We start from the raw sequence: 18894 nt of genomic DNA, 5'->3' as shown, positions 1-18894 counted from the left end.
GACTCCTCCCACCATCAGTGCAAGTCCATGTACAACCTTAACTATGGACCTGCAAGCACCTCTTCTTTATAATAATGCACTCCATATCCCCAGACTCCAACTCTCATGATTCCTCTGGAGCGATCTCAGATCCAAATGTAAATTTATCCTCTCAAGCATCCTTCTAGTTTATTTTGCTGAGATGTTCCTTGCAAAACTCTCCCTTCTCTCTGATACCTGAAAGGACCAACATTTCTTACCACTGAGGAGTGCTGTTATTTTTTAAAAGTAAATGAAGGCATTAAAGAGAAGCCAGAGTGGCTTGGGTGGATGCCCGGTAGGGTTACCACATGGCTGATATTTGACTGGCCTGCCCATTGTTTCATGGATTTGTCAGTTGCCAGAAAAATAATCTAGTCTCCCAGGTGGTTTTTTTACGTGGGTCTAAAGATTTGAATGATTATCCTAACACAACGGGAGATCTAATGTTAAAAGTTTCTGTGTCCACCTAAAGATGCTGCAGTGTTCCCAGTTCAGCAGGTAAAGCGATAACAGATCAAAAGTGTTGAAAATACAGCAGCTGCCTGCCCACCAACACACACGTGCACCACGTGTGTGTGTGAAATGGTTTGACTCACACGACAGTGAGGAGACATGCGATGTTATCAATCTTATCTATATGTGTTCTCTCTCTACATCCTATGAGCTGCTGTTGAGGGGGGATTGTGGAGTTGCCTTGTGGTTAGGGTTACTTGGGGTTTGTCTTCTGTGTGGGCAGGTTCCAATTTTTATTTTTTTTTATTTTTTTTTGCATTTCAAAGATGGTATCACTAATGCTATGCAGACGTTCAGAATCCCAAGATCATTCGGAAAATTTAAGCTACTGCTGTAAAATGCCCACCGACTAAGAACATTCAGCTGTCTCCACACTTGACCTGCTTACTCTGTTCATTTCTTATCAGTATCATGGCAAAACCAAATATCTCTCCAACATCCTACCAGTGTAGGAAACGCATTTTATTCTACAACATTTAAACCAGCAATGGCAGCAAATCAGCCCTTCAGCTGAAAGAAAATACTCTCTCTTACCAGTGACAAGAACTTTGAAGGTCAGTTTCTGGCCTGCGGCCTCACAGGTGTACTCTCCAGCGTCTTTCTTCTCCACCTGATCCACGACCAAACTCCGGGATTTGCCCTTGGACTCCACTTTGAATTTCTTGCTGGAGCTGATCAGTTTCCCATCCTTGTACCACCTCACTTCAGTCTTGGCCTGGGCCACCTCACACCTGAGGGTGGCGCTCTCTGTCAGGGTGGCCTTCACTTCCTTCTGCACCTTCTCCTTGTTTGCAAACACCTCTTCCATTTCTGCTGGGGAAAAGAATTACAGGGCTTAATCGCCCTCACTGATGCGATGCCATCCAGAGAACAGAAAAGGAGAAGGTGGGGAGAAGATGACAGCTCTGCATCTGAGACACTTTTTGCTCCACGTTTACCACCTCTGCCTGATTCCTCCCACTATCAGTCCAAGTCCATGTACAACTTAACTACGGACCTGCCCACACCTCTCCTGCCCCACACCTCCAGACTCCATCTCTCATGATTTCTCTGGAGCAATCTCAGATCCAAATGTAAATTAATCCTCTCAAGTCTCCCTCTCATTTATTTTGCTGAGATGTTTCTTGCAAAACTTTCCCTCCCCTCTGATACCTGAAAGGACCAACATTTCTTATCACTGAGGAGTGCTGTTATTTTTTTAAAGTAAATAAAGGCATTAAAGAGAAGCCAGAGTGGCTTGGGTGGATGCCCGGTAGGGTTACTACATGGCTGATATTTGACAAGCCTGCCCATTGTTTTATGGATTTGCCAGTTGCCAGAAAAATAATCTAGTCTCCCAGGTGGTTTTTTTACGTGGGTCTAAAGATTTGAATGATTATCCTAACACAATGGGAGATCTAATGTTAAAAGTTTCTGTGTCCACCTAAAGATGCTGCAGTGTTCCCAGTTCCACAGGTTAAGCAATAACAGATCAAAGGTGTTGAAAATACAGCAGCTGCCTGCCCACCAACACACACATGCACCACGTGTGTGTGTGAAATGGTTTGACTCACACGACAGTGAGGAGACATGCGATGTTATCAATCTTATCTATATGTGTTCTCTCTCTAGATACTATTAGCTGCGTTGAATGGGGATTGTGGAGTTGCCTTGTGGTTAGGGTTACTTGGGGTTTGCCTTCTGTGTGGGCAGGTGCCAATTTTTTTTTATTTTTTTTTATTTTTTGCATTTCAAAGATGGTATCATTAATGCCATGCAGATGTTCAGAATCCCAAGATCGTTTGGAAAATTTATGCTACTGCTGTAAAATGCCCACCGACTAAGAACATTCAGCTGTCTTCACACTTGACCTGCTTACTTTGTTCATTTCTTATCAGTATCATGGCAAAACCAAAAATCTCTCCAACATGCTACCAGTGTAGGAAACACACTTTATTCTACACTATTTAAAGCAGCAATGTCAGCAAATCAGCCCTTCAGTTGAAAGAAAATACTCTCTCTTACCAGTGACAAGAACTTGGAAGGTCAGTTTCTGGCCTGCGGTCTCACAGGTGTACTCTCCAGCGTCTTTCTTCTCCACCTGATCCACGACCAAACTCCGGGATTTGCCCTCAGACTCCACTTTGAATTTCTTGCTGGAGGTTATCAGTTTCCCATCCTTGTACCACCTCACTTCAGTCTTGGCCTGGGCCACCTCACAGCTGAGGTTGGCGCTCTCTGTCAGGGTGGCCTTCACCTCCTTCTGCACCTTCTCCTTGTTTGCAAACACCTCTTCCATCTCTGCCGGGGAAAAGGAATTACAAGGGCTTAAACTTCCCCACTGATGTGATGCCATCCAGAGAGCAGAGAAGGAGAAGCCAGGGAGAAGATGACAGCTCTGCATCTGAGACACTTTTTGCTTCATAGAGTCATAGACTTTAGGGTCAGAAGGGACCAATATGATCATCTAGTCTGACCTCCTGCACAAAGCAGGCCACAGAACCCTACCCATCTACTTCTATAACAAACCCCTAACCTATGTCTGAGTTATTGAAGTCCTCAAATTGTGGTTTGAAGACCTCAAGCTGCAGAGAATCCACCAGCAAGTGACCCATGCCCCACACTGCAGAGGAAGGTGAAAAACCTCCAGGGCTTCTGCCAATTTGCCCCGGAGGAAAATTCCTTCCCAACCCCAAATATGGCGATCAGCTAAACTCTGAGCATGTGGGCAAGACTCACCAGCCAGCACTCAGGAAAGAATTCTCTGCAGTAACTCAGATCCCATCCCATCCAACATCCCATCACAGACCACTGGGCACACTGATCTGCCGATAGTCAAAGATCAATTGCCAAAATTAAGCTATCCCATCATACCATCCCCTCCATAAACTTATGAAGCTTAGTCTTAAAGCCAGATATGTCTTTTGCCCCCACTACTTCCCTTGGAAGGCTGTTCCAGAACTTCACTCCTCTAATGGTTAGAAACCTTTGTCTAATTTCAACTCTAAACTTCCTAGTGTCCAGTTTATACTTATTTGTTCTTGTGTCTACATTGGTACTAAGCTTAAATAATTCCTCTCCCTCCCTAATATTAATCCCTCTGATATATTTATAAAGAGCAAGCATATCCCCCCTCAGCCTTCTTTTGGCTAGGCTAAACAAGCCAAGCTCTTTGAGTCTCCTTTCATAAGGCAGGTTTTCCATTCCTCGGATCATCCTAGTAGCCCATCTCTGAACCTGTTCCAGTTTGAATTCATCCTTCTTAAACATAGGAGACCAGAACTGCACACAGTATTCCAGGTGAGGTCTCACCAGTGCCTTACATAACGGTACTAACACCTCCTTATCGTTGCTGGAAATACCTCGCCTGATGCATCTTAAAACTGCATTAGCTTTTTTAACAGCCATATCACATTGGCGGCTCATAGTCATCCTGTGATCAACCAATACTCCAAGGTCCTTCTCCTCCTCTGTTGCTTCCAACTGATGTGTCCCCAATGTATATCTAAAATTCTTATTATTAATCCCTAAGTGCATAACCTTGCACTTTTCACTATTAAATTTCATCCTATTACTATTACTCCAGTTTACAAGCATCCAGATCTTCCTGTATGATATCCCGGTCCTTCTCTGTGTTAGCAATACCTCCCAGCTTTGTGTCATCCGCAAACTTTATTAGCACATTCCCGATTTTTGTGCCAAGGTCAGTAATAAAAAGGTTAAATAAGATTGGTCTCAAAACTGATCCTTGAGGAACTCCACTAGTAAACTCCTTCCAGCCTGACAATTCACCCTTCAGTATGACCCGTTGGAGTCTCCCCTTTAACCAGTTCCTTATCGACCTTTCAATTCTCATATTGATCCCCATCTTTTCCAATTTAACTAATAGTTCCCCATGTGGAACCGTGTCAAATGCCTTACTGAAATCGAGGTAAATTAGCTCTACTGCATTTCCTTTGTCTAAATAATCTGTCACCTTCTCAAAGAAGGAGATCAGGTTTGTTTGGCATGATCTACCTTTAGTAAAACCATGTTGCAACTTGTCCCAATTACCATTGACCTCAATGTCCTTAACTACTTTCTCCTTCAAAATTTTTTCCAAGACCTTACATACGGCAGATGTCAAACTAACAGGCCTATAGTTACTCGGATCACTTTTTTTCCCTTTCTTAAAGATAGGAACTATGTTAGCAATTCTCCAGTCATATGGTACAACCCCTGAGTTTACCAATTCATTAAAAATTCTTGCTAACGGGCTTGCAATTTTATGTGCCAGTTCCTTTAATATTCTTGGATGAAGATTATCTGGGCCCTCCGATTTTGTCCCATTAAGCTGTTCAAGTTTGGCTTCTACCTCAGATGTGGTAATATCTACCTCTATATCCTCATTCCCGTTTGTCATCCTCCCATTATCCCTAAGCTCCTCATTAGCCTTATTAAAGACTGAGGCAAAGTACTTATTCAGATATTGGGCTATGCCTAGGTTATCTTTAACCTCCATTCCATCCTCTGTGTTTAGCGGTCCCACTTCTTCTTTCTTTGTTTTCTTCTTATTTATATGGCTATAAAACCTTTTACTATTGGTTTTAATTCCCTTTGCAAAGTCCAACTCTACATGGCTTTTAGCCTTTATCACTTTATCCCTACATGTTCTGACCTCACTAAGGTAGCTTTCCTTGCTAATTCCACCCTTCTTCCACTCCTTGTAGGCTTTCTGCTTTTTCTTAATCACCTCTCTGAGATGCTTGCTCATCCAGTGTGGTCTACAACTCCTGCCTATGGTTTTTTCCCCTTTCTTGGGATGCAGGCTTCTGAGAGTTTTTGAAGCTGCGACAAAGTAATTCCAGGCCTCCTCCGCATTTAGATCCACAAGTTCTTCAGTCCAATCCACTTCTCTAACTAATTTCCTTAATTCTTTAAAGTTATCCCTTGAGAAGTCAAAAACCCTAGTCCCAGATCTATTTTTATTTATCCTTCCATCTAGTTTGAACTGAATTAGCTCATGATCACTCAAACCAAGGTTGTCCCCTACAACCATTTCTTCTATGAGGTCCTCACTACTCACCAAAACCAAATCTAAAATGGCACCCCCTCTTGTTGGTTCTTCAACTACTTGGTGAAGAAATCCATCTGCTATCACATCCAGAAAAATCTGAGCCCTACGATTCTTGCTAGCACTTGTCCTCCAGTCTATATCTGGGAAGTTAAAGTCTCCCATGATCACACATTTCCCATTAGTGTTTCCCATCTCTGACTGATCCTTCCCACCATCAGTGCAAGTCCACGTACAACTTAACTATGGACCTGCCAGCATCTCTCCTTTATAATAATGCTCCATGCACCCCCAGAATCCACCTCTCATGATTCCTCTGGAGCGATCTCAGATCCAAATGTAAATTTATCCTCTCAAGTCTCCCTCTTGTTTATTTTGCTGAGATGTTTCTTGCAAAACTTTCCCTCCCCTCTCATACCTGAAAGGACCAACATTTCTTCCCACTGAGGAGTGCTGTTATTTTTTAAAAGTAAATGAAGGCATTAAAGAGAAGCCAGAGTGGCTTGGGTGGATGCCCAGTAGGGTTACCACCTGGCTGATATTTGACTGGCCTGCCCATTGTTTTATGGATTTGCCAGTTGCCAGAAAAATAATCTAGTCTCCCAGGTGGCTTTTTTACGTGGGTCTAAAGATTTGCATGATTATCCTAACACAACGGGAGATCTAATGTTAAAAGTTTCTGTGTCCACCTAAAGATGCTGCAGTGTTCCCAGTTCAGCAGGTTAAGCGATAACAGATCAAAGGTGTTGAAAATACAGCAGCTGCCTGCCCACCAACACACAAGTGCACCGCGTAAGTGTGTGAAATGGTTTGACTCACACGACAGTGAGGAGACATGCGATGTTATCAATCTTATCTATATGTGTTCTCTCTCTAGATACTATTAGCTGCTGTTGAACGGGGATTGTGGAGTTGCCTTGTGGTTAGGGTTACTTGGGGTTTGCCTTCTGTGTGGGCAGGTGCCAATTTTTTTTTATTTTTTTTTATTTTTTGCATTTCAAAGATGGTATCATTAATGCCATGCAGACGTTCAGAATCCCAAGATCATTTGGAAAATTTATGCTACGGCTGTAAAATGCCCACCGACTAAGAACATTCAGCTGTCCCCACACTTTACCTGCTTACTTTGTTCATTTCTTATCAGTATCATGGCAAAACCAAAAATCTCTCCAACATGCTACCAGTGTAGGAAACACACTTTATTCTACACTATTTAAAGCAGCAATGCCAGCAAATCAGCCCTTCAGTTGAAAGAAAATACTCTCTCTTACCAGTGACAAGAACTTTGAAGATCAGTTTCTGGCCTGCGGCCTCACAGGTGTACTCGCCAGCGTCCTTCTTCTCCACCTGATCCACGACCAAATGCCGGGATTTGCCCTCAGACTCCACTTTGAATTTCTTGCTGGAGGTGATCAGTTTGCCATCTTTGTACCATTTCACTTCAGTCTTGGCCTGGGTCACCTCACAGCTCAGGGTGGCGCTCTCTGTCAGGGTGGCCTTCATCTCCTTCTGCACCTTCTCCTTGTTTGCAAACACCTCTTCCATCTCTGCCAGGAAAAAGGAATTACAAGGGCTTAATCTCCCTCACGGATGTGAAGCCACCCAGAGAAGAGAGAAGGAGAAGGCAGGGAGAAGCTGACAGCTCTGCATCTGAGACACTTTTTGCTTCACGTTTACCACCTCTGCCTGATCCCTCCCACCATCAGTGCAAGTCCATGTACAACCTTAACTATGGACCTGCCCACACCTCTCCTGCCCCACATCTCCAGACTCCATCTCTCATGTTTCCTCTGGAGCGATCTCAGATCAAAATGTGAATTTATGCTCTCAAGCCTCTCTTTGGCTTATTTAGGCTGAGATGTTCCTTGCAGAACTTTCCTTCCCCTCTGATAGCTGACATGAGCAACATTTCTTCCCTCTGAGGAGTGCTGTTATTTTTTTTAAGTAAATGAGGGCATTAAAGAGAAGCCAGAGTAGCTCAGATGGTCCGTGCAGACTATCAGAATCCCAAACTAGTTTGGAAATTGTTACGTGGCTGCTGCAAAACACCCACCGACTAAGAAGATTCAGGCACCTCCCCATTCTACCTATTTACTCTGTAAATTTTTATCAATATTTTCACAAAACCCATAAATTTTTTTAACAGCCCTCTGGACTCAGAGGCCTTACGTAGAACAAAAATATTCTTTCTTACCAGTGACAAGAACCTTGAAGGTCAGTTTCTGGCCTGCGGCCTCACAGGTGTACTCTCCAGCGTCTTTCTTCTCCACCTGATCCACGACCAGACGCCGGGATTTGCCCTCAGACTCCACTTTGAATTTCTTGCTGGAGGTGATCAGTTTCCCGTCCTTGTACCACCTCACTTCAGTCTTGGCCTGGGCCAGCTCACAGCTCAGGGTGGCGCTCTCTGTCAGGGTGGCCTTCACCTCCTTCTGCACCTTCTCCTGGTTTGCAAACACATCCTCTCGCTCTGGCATGGAAAAGGAATTAGAAGGGCTTAAACTTCCTTACTGATGCCATTCAGAGTTCACAGGGGGAGGCGCTGACACATCTGCCCCCGAGGCACCTTTTGCTGCATGTTTCCTACCTCTGTCTGGCCCCTTCCACCATCAGTGTAAGTCCATGTGCAACCTTAACTATGGTCCTGACACAGTACCTCTCCTTTATAATAATTCACCCCAAATCCCCAGACTCAACCTCTCATTATTCCCCTGGAGTGATCTCAGATCCAAATATGAATTAATCCTCTCAAGCCTCCCTTTATCTTATTTAGCTGAGATGTTCCTTGCAAAACTTTCCTTCCCCTTTGACAGGTGAAAGGACCAACATTTCTCCCCTCTGAGGGGCACTGTTATTTTTTTCAAAGTAAATGAAGACATTACAGAAAACCCAGGATGCACTGATGGATACCAAGTATAAGTTCAGAGTTCCAACCTAGTTTGGAAAATGATATGCTATTCCTGCAAAACACCTACCGACTAAGAAGATTCAGGAGCTTCCCCATTTTACCTGCATACTCTGTTAATTTATACACAATATGGTGGCAAACTCAAAGTCCCCTCAAAAGCCTCCTTCACTCAGAGCTGAGATGCCAGCAATGTAGGAAGTGCATCTCACTCTAGAATGCTTTACTCAACAACTGCAACAAATCAGTGCATGAGTAGAAAGGAAACAATCCCTCCCACCTGTGATGATAATCTTGAAGGTCAGTTTCTGGCCTGCGGCCTCACAGGTGTACTCTCCAGCATCTTTCTTCTCCACCTGCTCCACGACCAGACGCCGGGATTTGCCCTCAGACTCCACGTTGAATTTCTTGCTGGAGGTGATCAGTTTCCCGTCCTTGTACCATTTCACTTCAGTCTTGGCCTGGGCTACCTCACAGCTCAAGGTGGCGCTCTCTGTTAGGATGGCCTTCACCTCCTTCTGCACCTTCTCCTTGTTTGCAAACACTTCTTCAGGCTCTGGGATGGGGAAATTAAAGAAGAACCACAGAAGGAATAAATCTATCATGGCCAATGGACTGTTACATGTATCTTGTGTTTTAACAGAATAAAGTCATTCGTTTGATGAACCATCATTCTTATAGTTCCAGACTCCATTAACAGCATGTTATAAATGAACCCTCTACCACACACTCCCTAGGTTTCTCCAAATCCTTGGTATCTTGATGCTCTTTAAGTAGGCAGCCCTGCATATTTTCCAGCTTCCAATATTAACATCCAAAAAAATGTTTCTTTTGTTGTTGTTCTTGTTGTTGGGTTTGGGGTTTTTTTTTGGTCCATCTTCTAGGGGATAAGCCAGCTTCATCCCATTTGCAGTGCTACTGTGGTCTAGTAACATACCATTGAAATCAGCTCTCTGACATCTGAAGTCTTTAAATCAAGATTGGGTATCTTCCTATAAAATATGCGCTAACTCAACCACAAAATATGGGCTTAATGTAGGAATTAATGGGTGGAATGATTTGGCCTGGGTGATGCAGCTCAGACTGGATGATCACGGCAGTTTCTTTCCACACTTCAAAATCTATGAATGTTGAGACACACATGATACATTCAGCAGTGTAGCAGGGAGATTTTACCTTAATGTATCTAGTATATTTGGCAGCAAATAAAGTATTTAAACAACTTTACTTCCAAAGTAGAACCTTAATACCTTTACCTCGGCAAATGAACTGGCACTGAAAGACTATCACGGCTAATAAATGATAAACTAAATATACCCATTTAAAGGATATGGTCAGCCATCTTGCTAACCAATGACTAGCAAGTCACTGTTTGATAATCCCCACAATTTATGCCATAGTTCTCATTGCCTATCTGAGGGTGGTTTATATGGAACAGTTTTTTTCTTCCTGAATTTTGTACTAAATGTTGTTTTATATCTTCTCATTTATATGTTGATTTATGGTCTGCATTAATACATACATGAAAAGCGGCACGATTCTCCTTTACCACCAGTGTAAATCAGAATTGATCGCATTGAAGTCTAAAGATTTCACTAGTGTACAACTGATGTATGGGAGAGGGAAATCGGGCAGTAAGTATTCAGGGACAGATTTTTAAACAGTGGCTTCCATTTTTGCATCCACTCTTTGTGCCTACACATAACTGCTTGTGCAATTTAGGTTACTCCCACATTTAAACTGATTTACAGACACAATCAGTACTTAGACATCTAAATGTTTTACGGTGGATGCAAGTTATTTGCACTCAGAATTACAGGGGCAAAAAAAGTGGCCCAGTTAACACTGGTCTGAATGTTAGACCTATGTTAATATGGACTGACTAGACATATATATTAACACAATAATTCACAAAACAGTTCACATAACTGGATGTCATCTAGTTGAATTATCAAGTAACAGACCATACATATTACAGATTAATTATTTCACTTCCTAAGTCTGACTTCTCTCCTTTAATATTGGGGATGTTATATATTGTGAATACATTTGCTAACTGCCAGTCAATATAATTTAGTGATTCTGCTAGGATCAAATTTATCCTAAGGGTAACTCCGCTGACTTCACTAGATTTATACTAGGAATGAATATGACCGTTACAATTCAGAAAGAGACAGAAATACGTTTAAAGTTAAGCAAGATATTACATTTCACTGAGAAAATAGACATATTATCAGATCCTCAGCTGGCATATGTCAATGTAGCTCCACAGAAATTGCTTATGATGATTTACGCCAGCTAAGGATCTGGCCCCTCTATATTAGGATTTTATGAGCATTCACTGTGTACAATTAACTTTAAAATCATGTAGATTGCAGAACAAGCTCCTTGGTGCCCATATATGATCCAGTGCACAAGGTTATAGATGCTCGGTTCTTGTTTCCCTTAACAGGAGGGTAAGTGACTACATCCTTGGGGGGGTTTCACCTTCTTCTGCAGCATAGGGCATGGGTCACTTGCAGGTTTAAACTAAAGTAAATGGTGAATTCGCTGTAACTTGAAGTATTTAAACCATGTTTTGATGACATCAGTAACTGAGCCAAAGGTTAGGAGTCTATTATAGGAGTGGATGGGCAAGGTTCTGTGGCCTGCAATATACAGTAGGTCAGACAAGATGCTCATAATGATCCCTTTTGATCTTAAAGTCCATGAGTCTATCCCAGTGCGTCACACTGAATATTTACTCCTTTAAAAGGAAAGGTTTTGTGCTTCCAGTGGAGCCCTGGAGCATAAGAACCATGAAAACCAATGTGAGTGCAATGGTAATTGGATAAATTAAGACCCAGAAAGTCACTGCATTTCTGAAGAATCCAGTAAAATAAAGATTTCTGCAACTAAAGCACCAGCCACTGAAAAAGAACTGATAAATCCTTCCTGAGTTTCAAGGTTGGATCAGCTTTCCAGAGTGCTGCTGATGGATCTGCATGTCATGTTACAGTCGCATGTCTGCAAAACCCAGCAGTAACTGAATAGTGCTCTCTGGTTATGACACGGGAGGGGGAGGATGCCGCATTATCCCATGCAGCTCTGAAGTCACCCTGTTTGAAAGAGAACTGGAAACACTGGGGTTCGCATGCAAACAGCAGTCAATCATTCTGAGGGCTGGCCAGGGCAGCCATTTTATCCACTGGCTACATCTCAGAATTTTTCTGGGGCCTTGCATCTGCACTTGCAGACCATCAGGGTTTTTTCAGATTCCCCACCACACTTTCATTTTTTTTTAAATCAACTCCTGTTCTGCGTTCTCCTCTCCGAAAGCTTCCTTCCTAGTCTGAGCCCCACTGAAGTGCAACAGCAGCCATCTTGGCTGACACCAGGGACTGAACTAGGGAACCTCCTGAGCTAAAGGCACAAGCTGCTACAGCTTGAGCTAAAGAGCCAAACCTCTGTAGCCAAGCACTGTAACAGACTCACCTTCTCTGAACACGTAACACACTGGCGAGTGGGTTATGGTACACTTGAAGCCATAGCAGTGTTAGCAGGGAGCAGAGATACACCATGTTGGGGCAGCAGTTCCCACAGGCGTTCTGCTTACAGAAGACTGAGGCAAGCAGAATGTCTCCAGGGGTGATGAAGGAACAGCAAAGGTTACACTCTTTACACTGGAGCTGCACCCCATATTGGCTTGGACCCCTAATGGACACGGAAGTAGCAGGGCCCATGGTCTCCCAACATTGTGGCTCCTTTGTGTGTCTAATAAAACATTATTTATTTGTGTTACAGTAACACCCAAAGGCATCAGTCAGGATTAGTGTCCCGTTATGCCCAGCTCTGTACAAACACGTAGGGAGACATGGTGCCTGCTCTGATAAGCTCACAATCTAAACAGACAGTAAGTATGAAAGAGAGAGAAGGGGTATACGACATATACACACAGGGATCTGGGGATGAGACCTTCTTTATATAAAGTAAAAAGCAATTAAGCACAATTGCCTCTGCCAGGTGGAAGTTAATTTTTGTCTTTTCAGTTTTAATTAGGGAGCAGACAAGGTGATCATAATGGTCTCTTCTGATCTTACAATTTATTAATGAATTGTTACACGCCATCCTAATTTCTCCCTTGATTAATAACCACACTGAGCACATCATGTTTGCAAAGCACTTTATGTTCCACAGCCAGTGGAGACTGATGCAGTGAGGGGTAGTGATTTAGCCCAGGCAGACACAGTAAGTCCCACTGGGACTCAAACCCAGGTCTCCCAAATACTACTCCCTAAGTTACTGGTAGCATTATAACTACATGGCACCTTGCCCTTGTATGGGTTCACAGGGAGAAGAAATAATTTTCTGTCATCTACCGCACCTGCAGAAGCACACCCAGAATCTGTCCCTAATCTAACTAATACCAAATGAAACATTGGAAGGTTTTTGTTAATGTCCAATAAGAACTGTGCTGGATTGGATCACCGGTAGCCTGCTTCTGGCAGTGGCTTATACCTGATACTTCACCGACAGGGGAAAGACAGATAACATAGAGTAGATGAAATGGATATGAGGCCAAATAGATGAGAAGAGATTGATTATATTATCATATAGCGAGGGTCAGATTATGGGAGGGAAGTGCTGATATTCTTTACACCAGATGCACCTATAATTCCAGAGCAGATGGTATTTCTGCTGAAATGATCAGAAGTGAAGCAGTAATGTTGTCATTCAATCCATCATCATTAGCCTTCAGGGTTAACACCATTGCTGCTCAAACTGTTTATTGCAAATAATTTATCTGATGAGTGTATCCCTCTTTCAACTGGCTAATTATCTATAAAGAGACTTGGATTCATAGGAATCTATTTGTTACTCAAAACTATCCGCTGAACTGTTTTATGAAAATAAAATTCAGCATCAGGGACTGTTTGCTGTTCTCATTATTTGCCATTAATATCGTGAGGCTCCAGAGGCTTCTGGAGCGGCAAAAACCTGGAGAATATTGGTAGGTGCTAGATCAAACCAGCAGATGTTCCCATCACTTCCATTCAATTGAATCTTATTTTCAGTTTATTCTGAAATGGCTCAGGATATGTCAGGCATATCAATGCTAGTGTGAGGCCTTAGCTGCTATTTACTGGACAGCTGAACCAATTGCAAAATGATTAAGCTACCAAAAGAAACCCCATCACTGACAAAAATCTAGTTCCTAAAATGCCCAGAGGCTCAAAATTAACTGATGTTTGAAAGAAAAAAATCTGCTTGCGTCATCGCTCATTGTTCTGAGAATAGAGCTGACCTTGTACATTCATCTTCTTAAGATTCCCATGGATCCCAGATCCATTTAGAGAATACGCTAGATGTCACCATCACTGGACGAAAGCAGGGTGGGGAGGCGAGCTGGATGAAAGATGTGCACACAACGTGTTTGTGAAATCCAGCTCACTGCTCATTCCAGCCACACACACATATCCATTTTTGTTCACTTTGCCACACATTTGAGGACTTGGGGAGGGGATTTTTTCAACACAGAATGCAAAATATGTATTTTTTGCTCAAGGTATGTGTGTGCAAATGAGTGTGTCTACTGCCGATCTAAGAAAAAAAAACAGGAGTACTTGTGGCACCTTAGAGACTAAGGGTACGTCCAGACTACCCGCCGTATCAGCGGGTTAAAATCGATTGCTCGGGGATCGATATATCGCATCTAATCTAGACGCGATATATCGATCCCCAAGCGCGCTTATATCGATTCCGGAACTCCATCAAACCCAACGGAGTTCCGGAATCTACATGGAGAGCCGCGGACATCGATCCCACGCCGTCTGGACGGGTGAGTACTCCGATCTTAGATACTCGACTTCAGCTACGTTATTCACGTAGCTGAAGTTGTGTATCTAAGATCGATTTCCCCCCCCCCCCTAGTGTGGACCAGCCCTAAGACATTTATTTGAGCATAAGTTTTTGTGGGCTACAGCCCACTTCACTGGATGCATAGAATAGAACATATAGTGAGGAGAACATGAAAAAGTGGGAGTTGCCCAATCAACTCTAAGAGGCTAATTAAGATGAGCAATTATCAGCAGGAGAAAAAAAAACTTTTGTAGTGATAATCAAGATGGACCATTTCAGACAGTTGACAAGAGCTGTGAGGATACTTAACATGGGGAAATAGAGTCAATATGTGTAATGGCTCAGCTATTCCCAGTTTCTATTCAAGCCCAAATTGATGGTATCTAGTTTGCATATTAATTCAAGTTTCAGCAGTTTCTTGTTGGAGTCTGTTTTTGAAGCTTTTCTGTTGCAAGATTGCCACCTTTAAGTCTGTTACTGAGTGACCAGAGAGGTTGAAGCGGTCTCCTACTGTTTTTTGAATGTTATGATTCCTGATGTCAGATTGATTCCTGCTGATTTGTTTGCCCTGCCAACCTGTAGGTGCCAGCTGTGTGTGTCCAGATGTGGCCCTAGATTAGCAGCCAGCAACTGATGCCCTAGGTGAATCATGCAATCAGTGCACCCACCCCCAAATCCCAAGGGTAGATCTGGGCTGAGGATTTTGGTAAACTGGGAAACATTTTGCCTCTTTTTTCCTTTTGATTTTTTAAGCATTTTTTTAAACAGAAGCTTAATTATTCTGTTTATTCGTCCATCCATCTGTCCAATCAATGTTTCTGAGGTCCGTTAAAATAGAGACACAACATTTTCAGATTTGTACACAACAGTTAGATGATATTTCAGTCTGATTTCAAATAAAAATGCATTAAAAATGTTAATGATAATTTTTATTACAAATCCAAAATCATCCATTCCGCTATCCTGCTTTAACTGCCATTACCACCACATCCAAGATAGAAAGAAATAAGAAAACTCTGCAATGAACTTTAACCTGTATTTACAAAACACTCCAAATAAAAAACACTCTGTGCTTTTAAAACATGACTTTTCTTGCTATAAGTTTTGAAAATCCAGTCACTAGTTCTTTTAGATCCAGTTTTCCAGCTATTTCATGCTCTATTGACATTGTGGCAAGTCCAACAAGTCTCTCTTGCACCAATGTTGAATGCAGATGTGTTTTTTTTATCAATTTTAACTTTGAAAAGCTACACTCCCTAGTAGCTACAGAAACTGGCAGAGTTAAAAGAATGAGTAGAGCTAAAAAAATGTTTGGAAAACTGTCTGAGACTTTATTTTCACAAACAAACTTCACTACTTCTTCAGGAGTGGAATGTTTCTTATGTCATCTTGAAAAAGCCTGAAGCTCACTACACAAATCTGTAGAATCAATGTCTTTTGAATTTTCATGAGTCAATGCTGACTCCAGTTTAATACAAAATTCTCTTAGCTGTTTTGCTGTTTTCTTTTGCAAGCTGCGGATATCATATAGAAAGCCAAATACTGACTCTAGCTGCTGCATCTGTTGAAATCCTTTGTCAACTGAGGGAATAGCACTATCAAGGACTGTGATGTAGAAATTCACATTGAACCTTTGTTTTGGGTTCTAAATGGGTGCGTCTCATCCTTCATACAAAAACTGCTGTTTCTTTTGCCGAATGCAAACTGGCTCTGGTTCAAATTCTGTTGGAAAGTCTATTTCTTCAGCAAGCTCAAGAGAATCTACCAGTGTTCTTTCAAACCCATCCTCACTTCTGAATTCCTCCAGAATATTTTTAGTTTGCTGCAGTTTTTGAATAGCAGATATGTTCAGGTTCTTTTCCTGAAGCTGCTTACTAGTGAGGTTAATCTCAAAAAGGATGTTATACCACAAAATGAGTGAAGCCACAAATTTGAACTTGGAAAGGCCATTTGCAAGAGCTTCTGCATCTGAACGTGCCGTATTGCCAGATGATCCAGTAAAGATAGTATCATCAGAAATTTCAATTAGGGCATCATAAAAGTTTACAAGTTCATAGTGAAGAGGCTTCAAAGCATCAGTGTGACTCTCCCAACTTGTCTGACTAAGTGGTTTCACAGATGGAGAATTCACATGGTGAGTCAGAATCTCCCAACGGCATGTTGAGCCTGAGAAAAACACATAAACACGATGCACCAGGTCAAAGAAACTGCTTACCTCCAAACAGCATCTAGCAGCATCAGTGACAACCAAATTCAGAGAATGTGCATTGCAAGGAACGAAAAAGGCCCTAGGATTGATTTCCATCATTCTCCTTTGCACACCATTGTCTTTACCCTTCATATTACTCCCATTATCATAGCCTCGGCCACTAAGTTTTCAACAGATAATTACATTGTTTCAAGCTCTTGTAGAATAGTTTCAGTCATAAATGTTCCAGCCTTCAGGATATGAAACCCAAAAAATGTTCCTTTATGAGCACTTCAACATTATCTTCCACAGCAGACATTTCCACATCCACAAAACGAATGATCATCATCATTTGTTCAACATGATTCACATCTGGTGTACAGTCCAGTATTATTGAAAAGTATTTTGCAGAATGGGCAGCTTCTACAAGTTTCTTTTTAATGGCATTTGCTAGGATTTGAATCAGTTCATTCTGTATATTTTTTCCTAAGTAATGAACCCATGTTTCATGATCAGTTATTTTACGTAGATGCTTCTTCATGACTGGATCAAACAAAACTAGGTATTCAACAAATCTTAAAAAGTTTCCATAACCTAGAGTGCATAATTTTTCATTTCTACCGCAGCTTCGGGATGCTAAATTTTGCCCACTGAGAACTCTCACTAAAGCAATCAGACACTCTAATATTTGTTGCCAATATTCTTTTTCCTTGATCACATGTACATTTTCTTTATCGATAGTTTTTCCTTTTTTCAATCGTAATTCAAGTTCTTTCCAATTTTGAAAACATTCCAAATGTTCTGTACTTCTTTCATGTGAAGAGAGAATTGAAGATATGTTTTTCCAGTCCTTTGAATCATTTTCAATAAGTGATGTACCAATTGCTTGATTTCTAAACCATTTGCATCAAAAGCAAACAGAGTCCTTAGACACTGAATATTGTAACCAGTTTCAATGAATTTCTTCCCCATTAATGAGTTTCCTTTTGTAATGCTGAGCAGAGAATTTTCTTTTATTTCCATTCTTAGGGAATGGAAATTCATGAACTTGTTCGGGTCCATATTCCACGGCAATTTGCCACATCCTGTCATCACATCTGGGCCATGAAGCTGGGTCCCCATATTGTAACTTGTTTGTAACTTCCTCATCCTTTCTTCCTTCTACTTCATTTACTTCAATTTCTGCATGTCTCTCTGAAGGTGAATACATTTTCTCCACTTCCATATCAGCCTGATGCTGTGAGCTGCCTTCATCTAGAAATAAGTTTCCATCATCTTGAGTTTCCAAACTGCTTTTTTGTGGATGTGAGCTACCCTCATCTCAAAGTAATATGCCTTCATCTTGATGTTCCAAACTGCTTCCATGCAAATGTGAGCTAACTTCCTCTCCAAGTAAAATTTCTAGATCTGGTTGCTGGGAACTACTTCCATCTTTATTTGGATTAAAGAGAAGATATTTCAGGAAGGATCCCTGCTGTTTTGCTTGGTCCTTTTCCTTCTCGGCCTTTTGTTTACAATACTCAGCTTCTGAGGGTTTTCTTTTCCCTCTTGCTGCCACGGGGCATTTGAATATTGTTGTGTACTGTGCTCCTGATGGCAAGCATTATAGCATTAAGGATGGCTGACACACCCACCACATGGTTGGTGATTTAAACCACATTGCAGCCATCTTAACACATCTTTTCACTGCTTAAAGTTTAAATGATTAGTAACACACACTCACTTGCCTATTAAAACAGTTAATTATGCCGTTTACAGGGAAACAAAATGGCCTTTTTCGATGTTATAACCTGACACCGGTTGTTTGGAAAATAACACCCTTCCTCATGGTTACCCGCTTGGAGTGTGATGTCATCACTTTCGTAGTCTATTAAATGTTAACGCTGTTACTTTTCTTTTATGGACCTTATTTATTACATATGAACCAGTTATAACAAAGAAAAGTTCATAATTATACAGCCCGATTACAACTCTAAGGTTTAATAACGTTTAAAGATACTCACATTTTGGATTTATAAAGCTGAAAGACGTTATTTTTTATTCTTTGGCACCAAGAAGCACAATTTTTCACAGTATTTGCCCAATTCTTAACCATCTACCTGCGGCATGTGTTAAAATGACCATTTGACATGTATCAATGCGTGATATCTCCACTCTACATGAATATACAGCTATGTGATCTTGATGTATATTTGAGTTAGGTGTCACTAGCATTGCAGCTCTTGCCACTGGTGGATGTGTTTCACTGTGGCTGAGTTATTGCTTATCAAAATTGAGGAGTGGGTCATCTTGACCCTATGTTGCAAATTGAAAATTTTTTTTGCTAAAATATTTTTTTGCAGTAACTAAAAGGTTTGACATATTAATAAATTCTCAGAAATGTAGAGAAATGAATTA

At 41.6% G+C, this 18894-nt stretch overlaps 1 protein-coding gene across 23 annotated transcripts in view; it reads right to left on the bottom strand.

The window, feature by feature from the left end:
- OBSCN (obscurin, cytoskeletal calmodulin and titin-interacting RhoGEF) overlaps positions 1–18894 on the bottom strand; it is a 305008-nt gene that overhangs the window by 227173 nt on the left and 58941 nt on the right. For 17 of the 23 annotated variants that reach the window (XM_030549887.1, XM_030549891.1, XM_030549889.1 and 14 more), the window contains exons 11-15: positions 8752–9027; positions 7761–8036; positions 6838–7113; positions 2539–2814; positions 1069–1347 (exon numbers count right to left, since the gene is read on the bottom strand). In XM_030549887.1, the coding sequence (XP_030405747.1) occupies positions 1069–1347; positions 2539–2814; positions 6838–7113; positions 7761–8036; positions 8752–9027 (1383 nt within the window). The remainder of the gene's footprint in view (positions 1–1068; positions 1348–2538; positions 2815–6837; positions 7114–7760; positions 8037–8751; positions 9028–18894) is intronic. The other 6 variants (XM_030549888.1, XM_030549910.1, XM_030549911.1 and 3 more) reach the window with 4 other exon arrangements.

Source organism: Gopherus evgoodei, chromosome 2, assembly GCF_007399415.2.
Source record: "Gopherus evgoodei ecotype Sinaloan lineage chromosome 2, rGopEvg1_v1.p, whole genome shotgun sequence".
Lineage (NCBI taxonomy): Eukaryota > Metazoa > Chordata > Testudines > Testudinidae > Gopherus > Gopherus evgoodei.
This window is presented reverse-complemented; position numbering and strand designations above follow the sequence as displayed.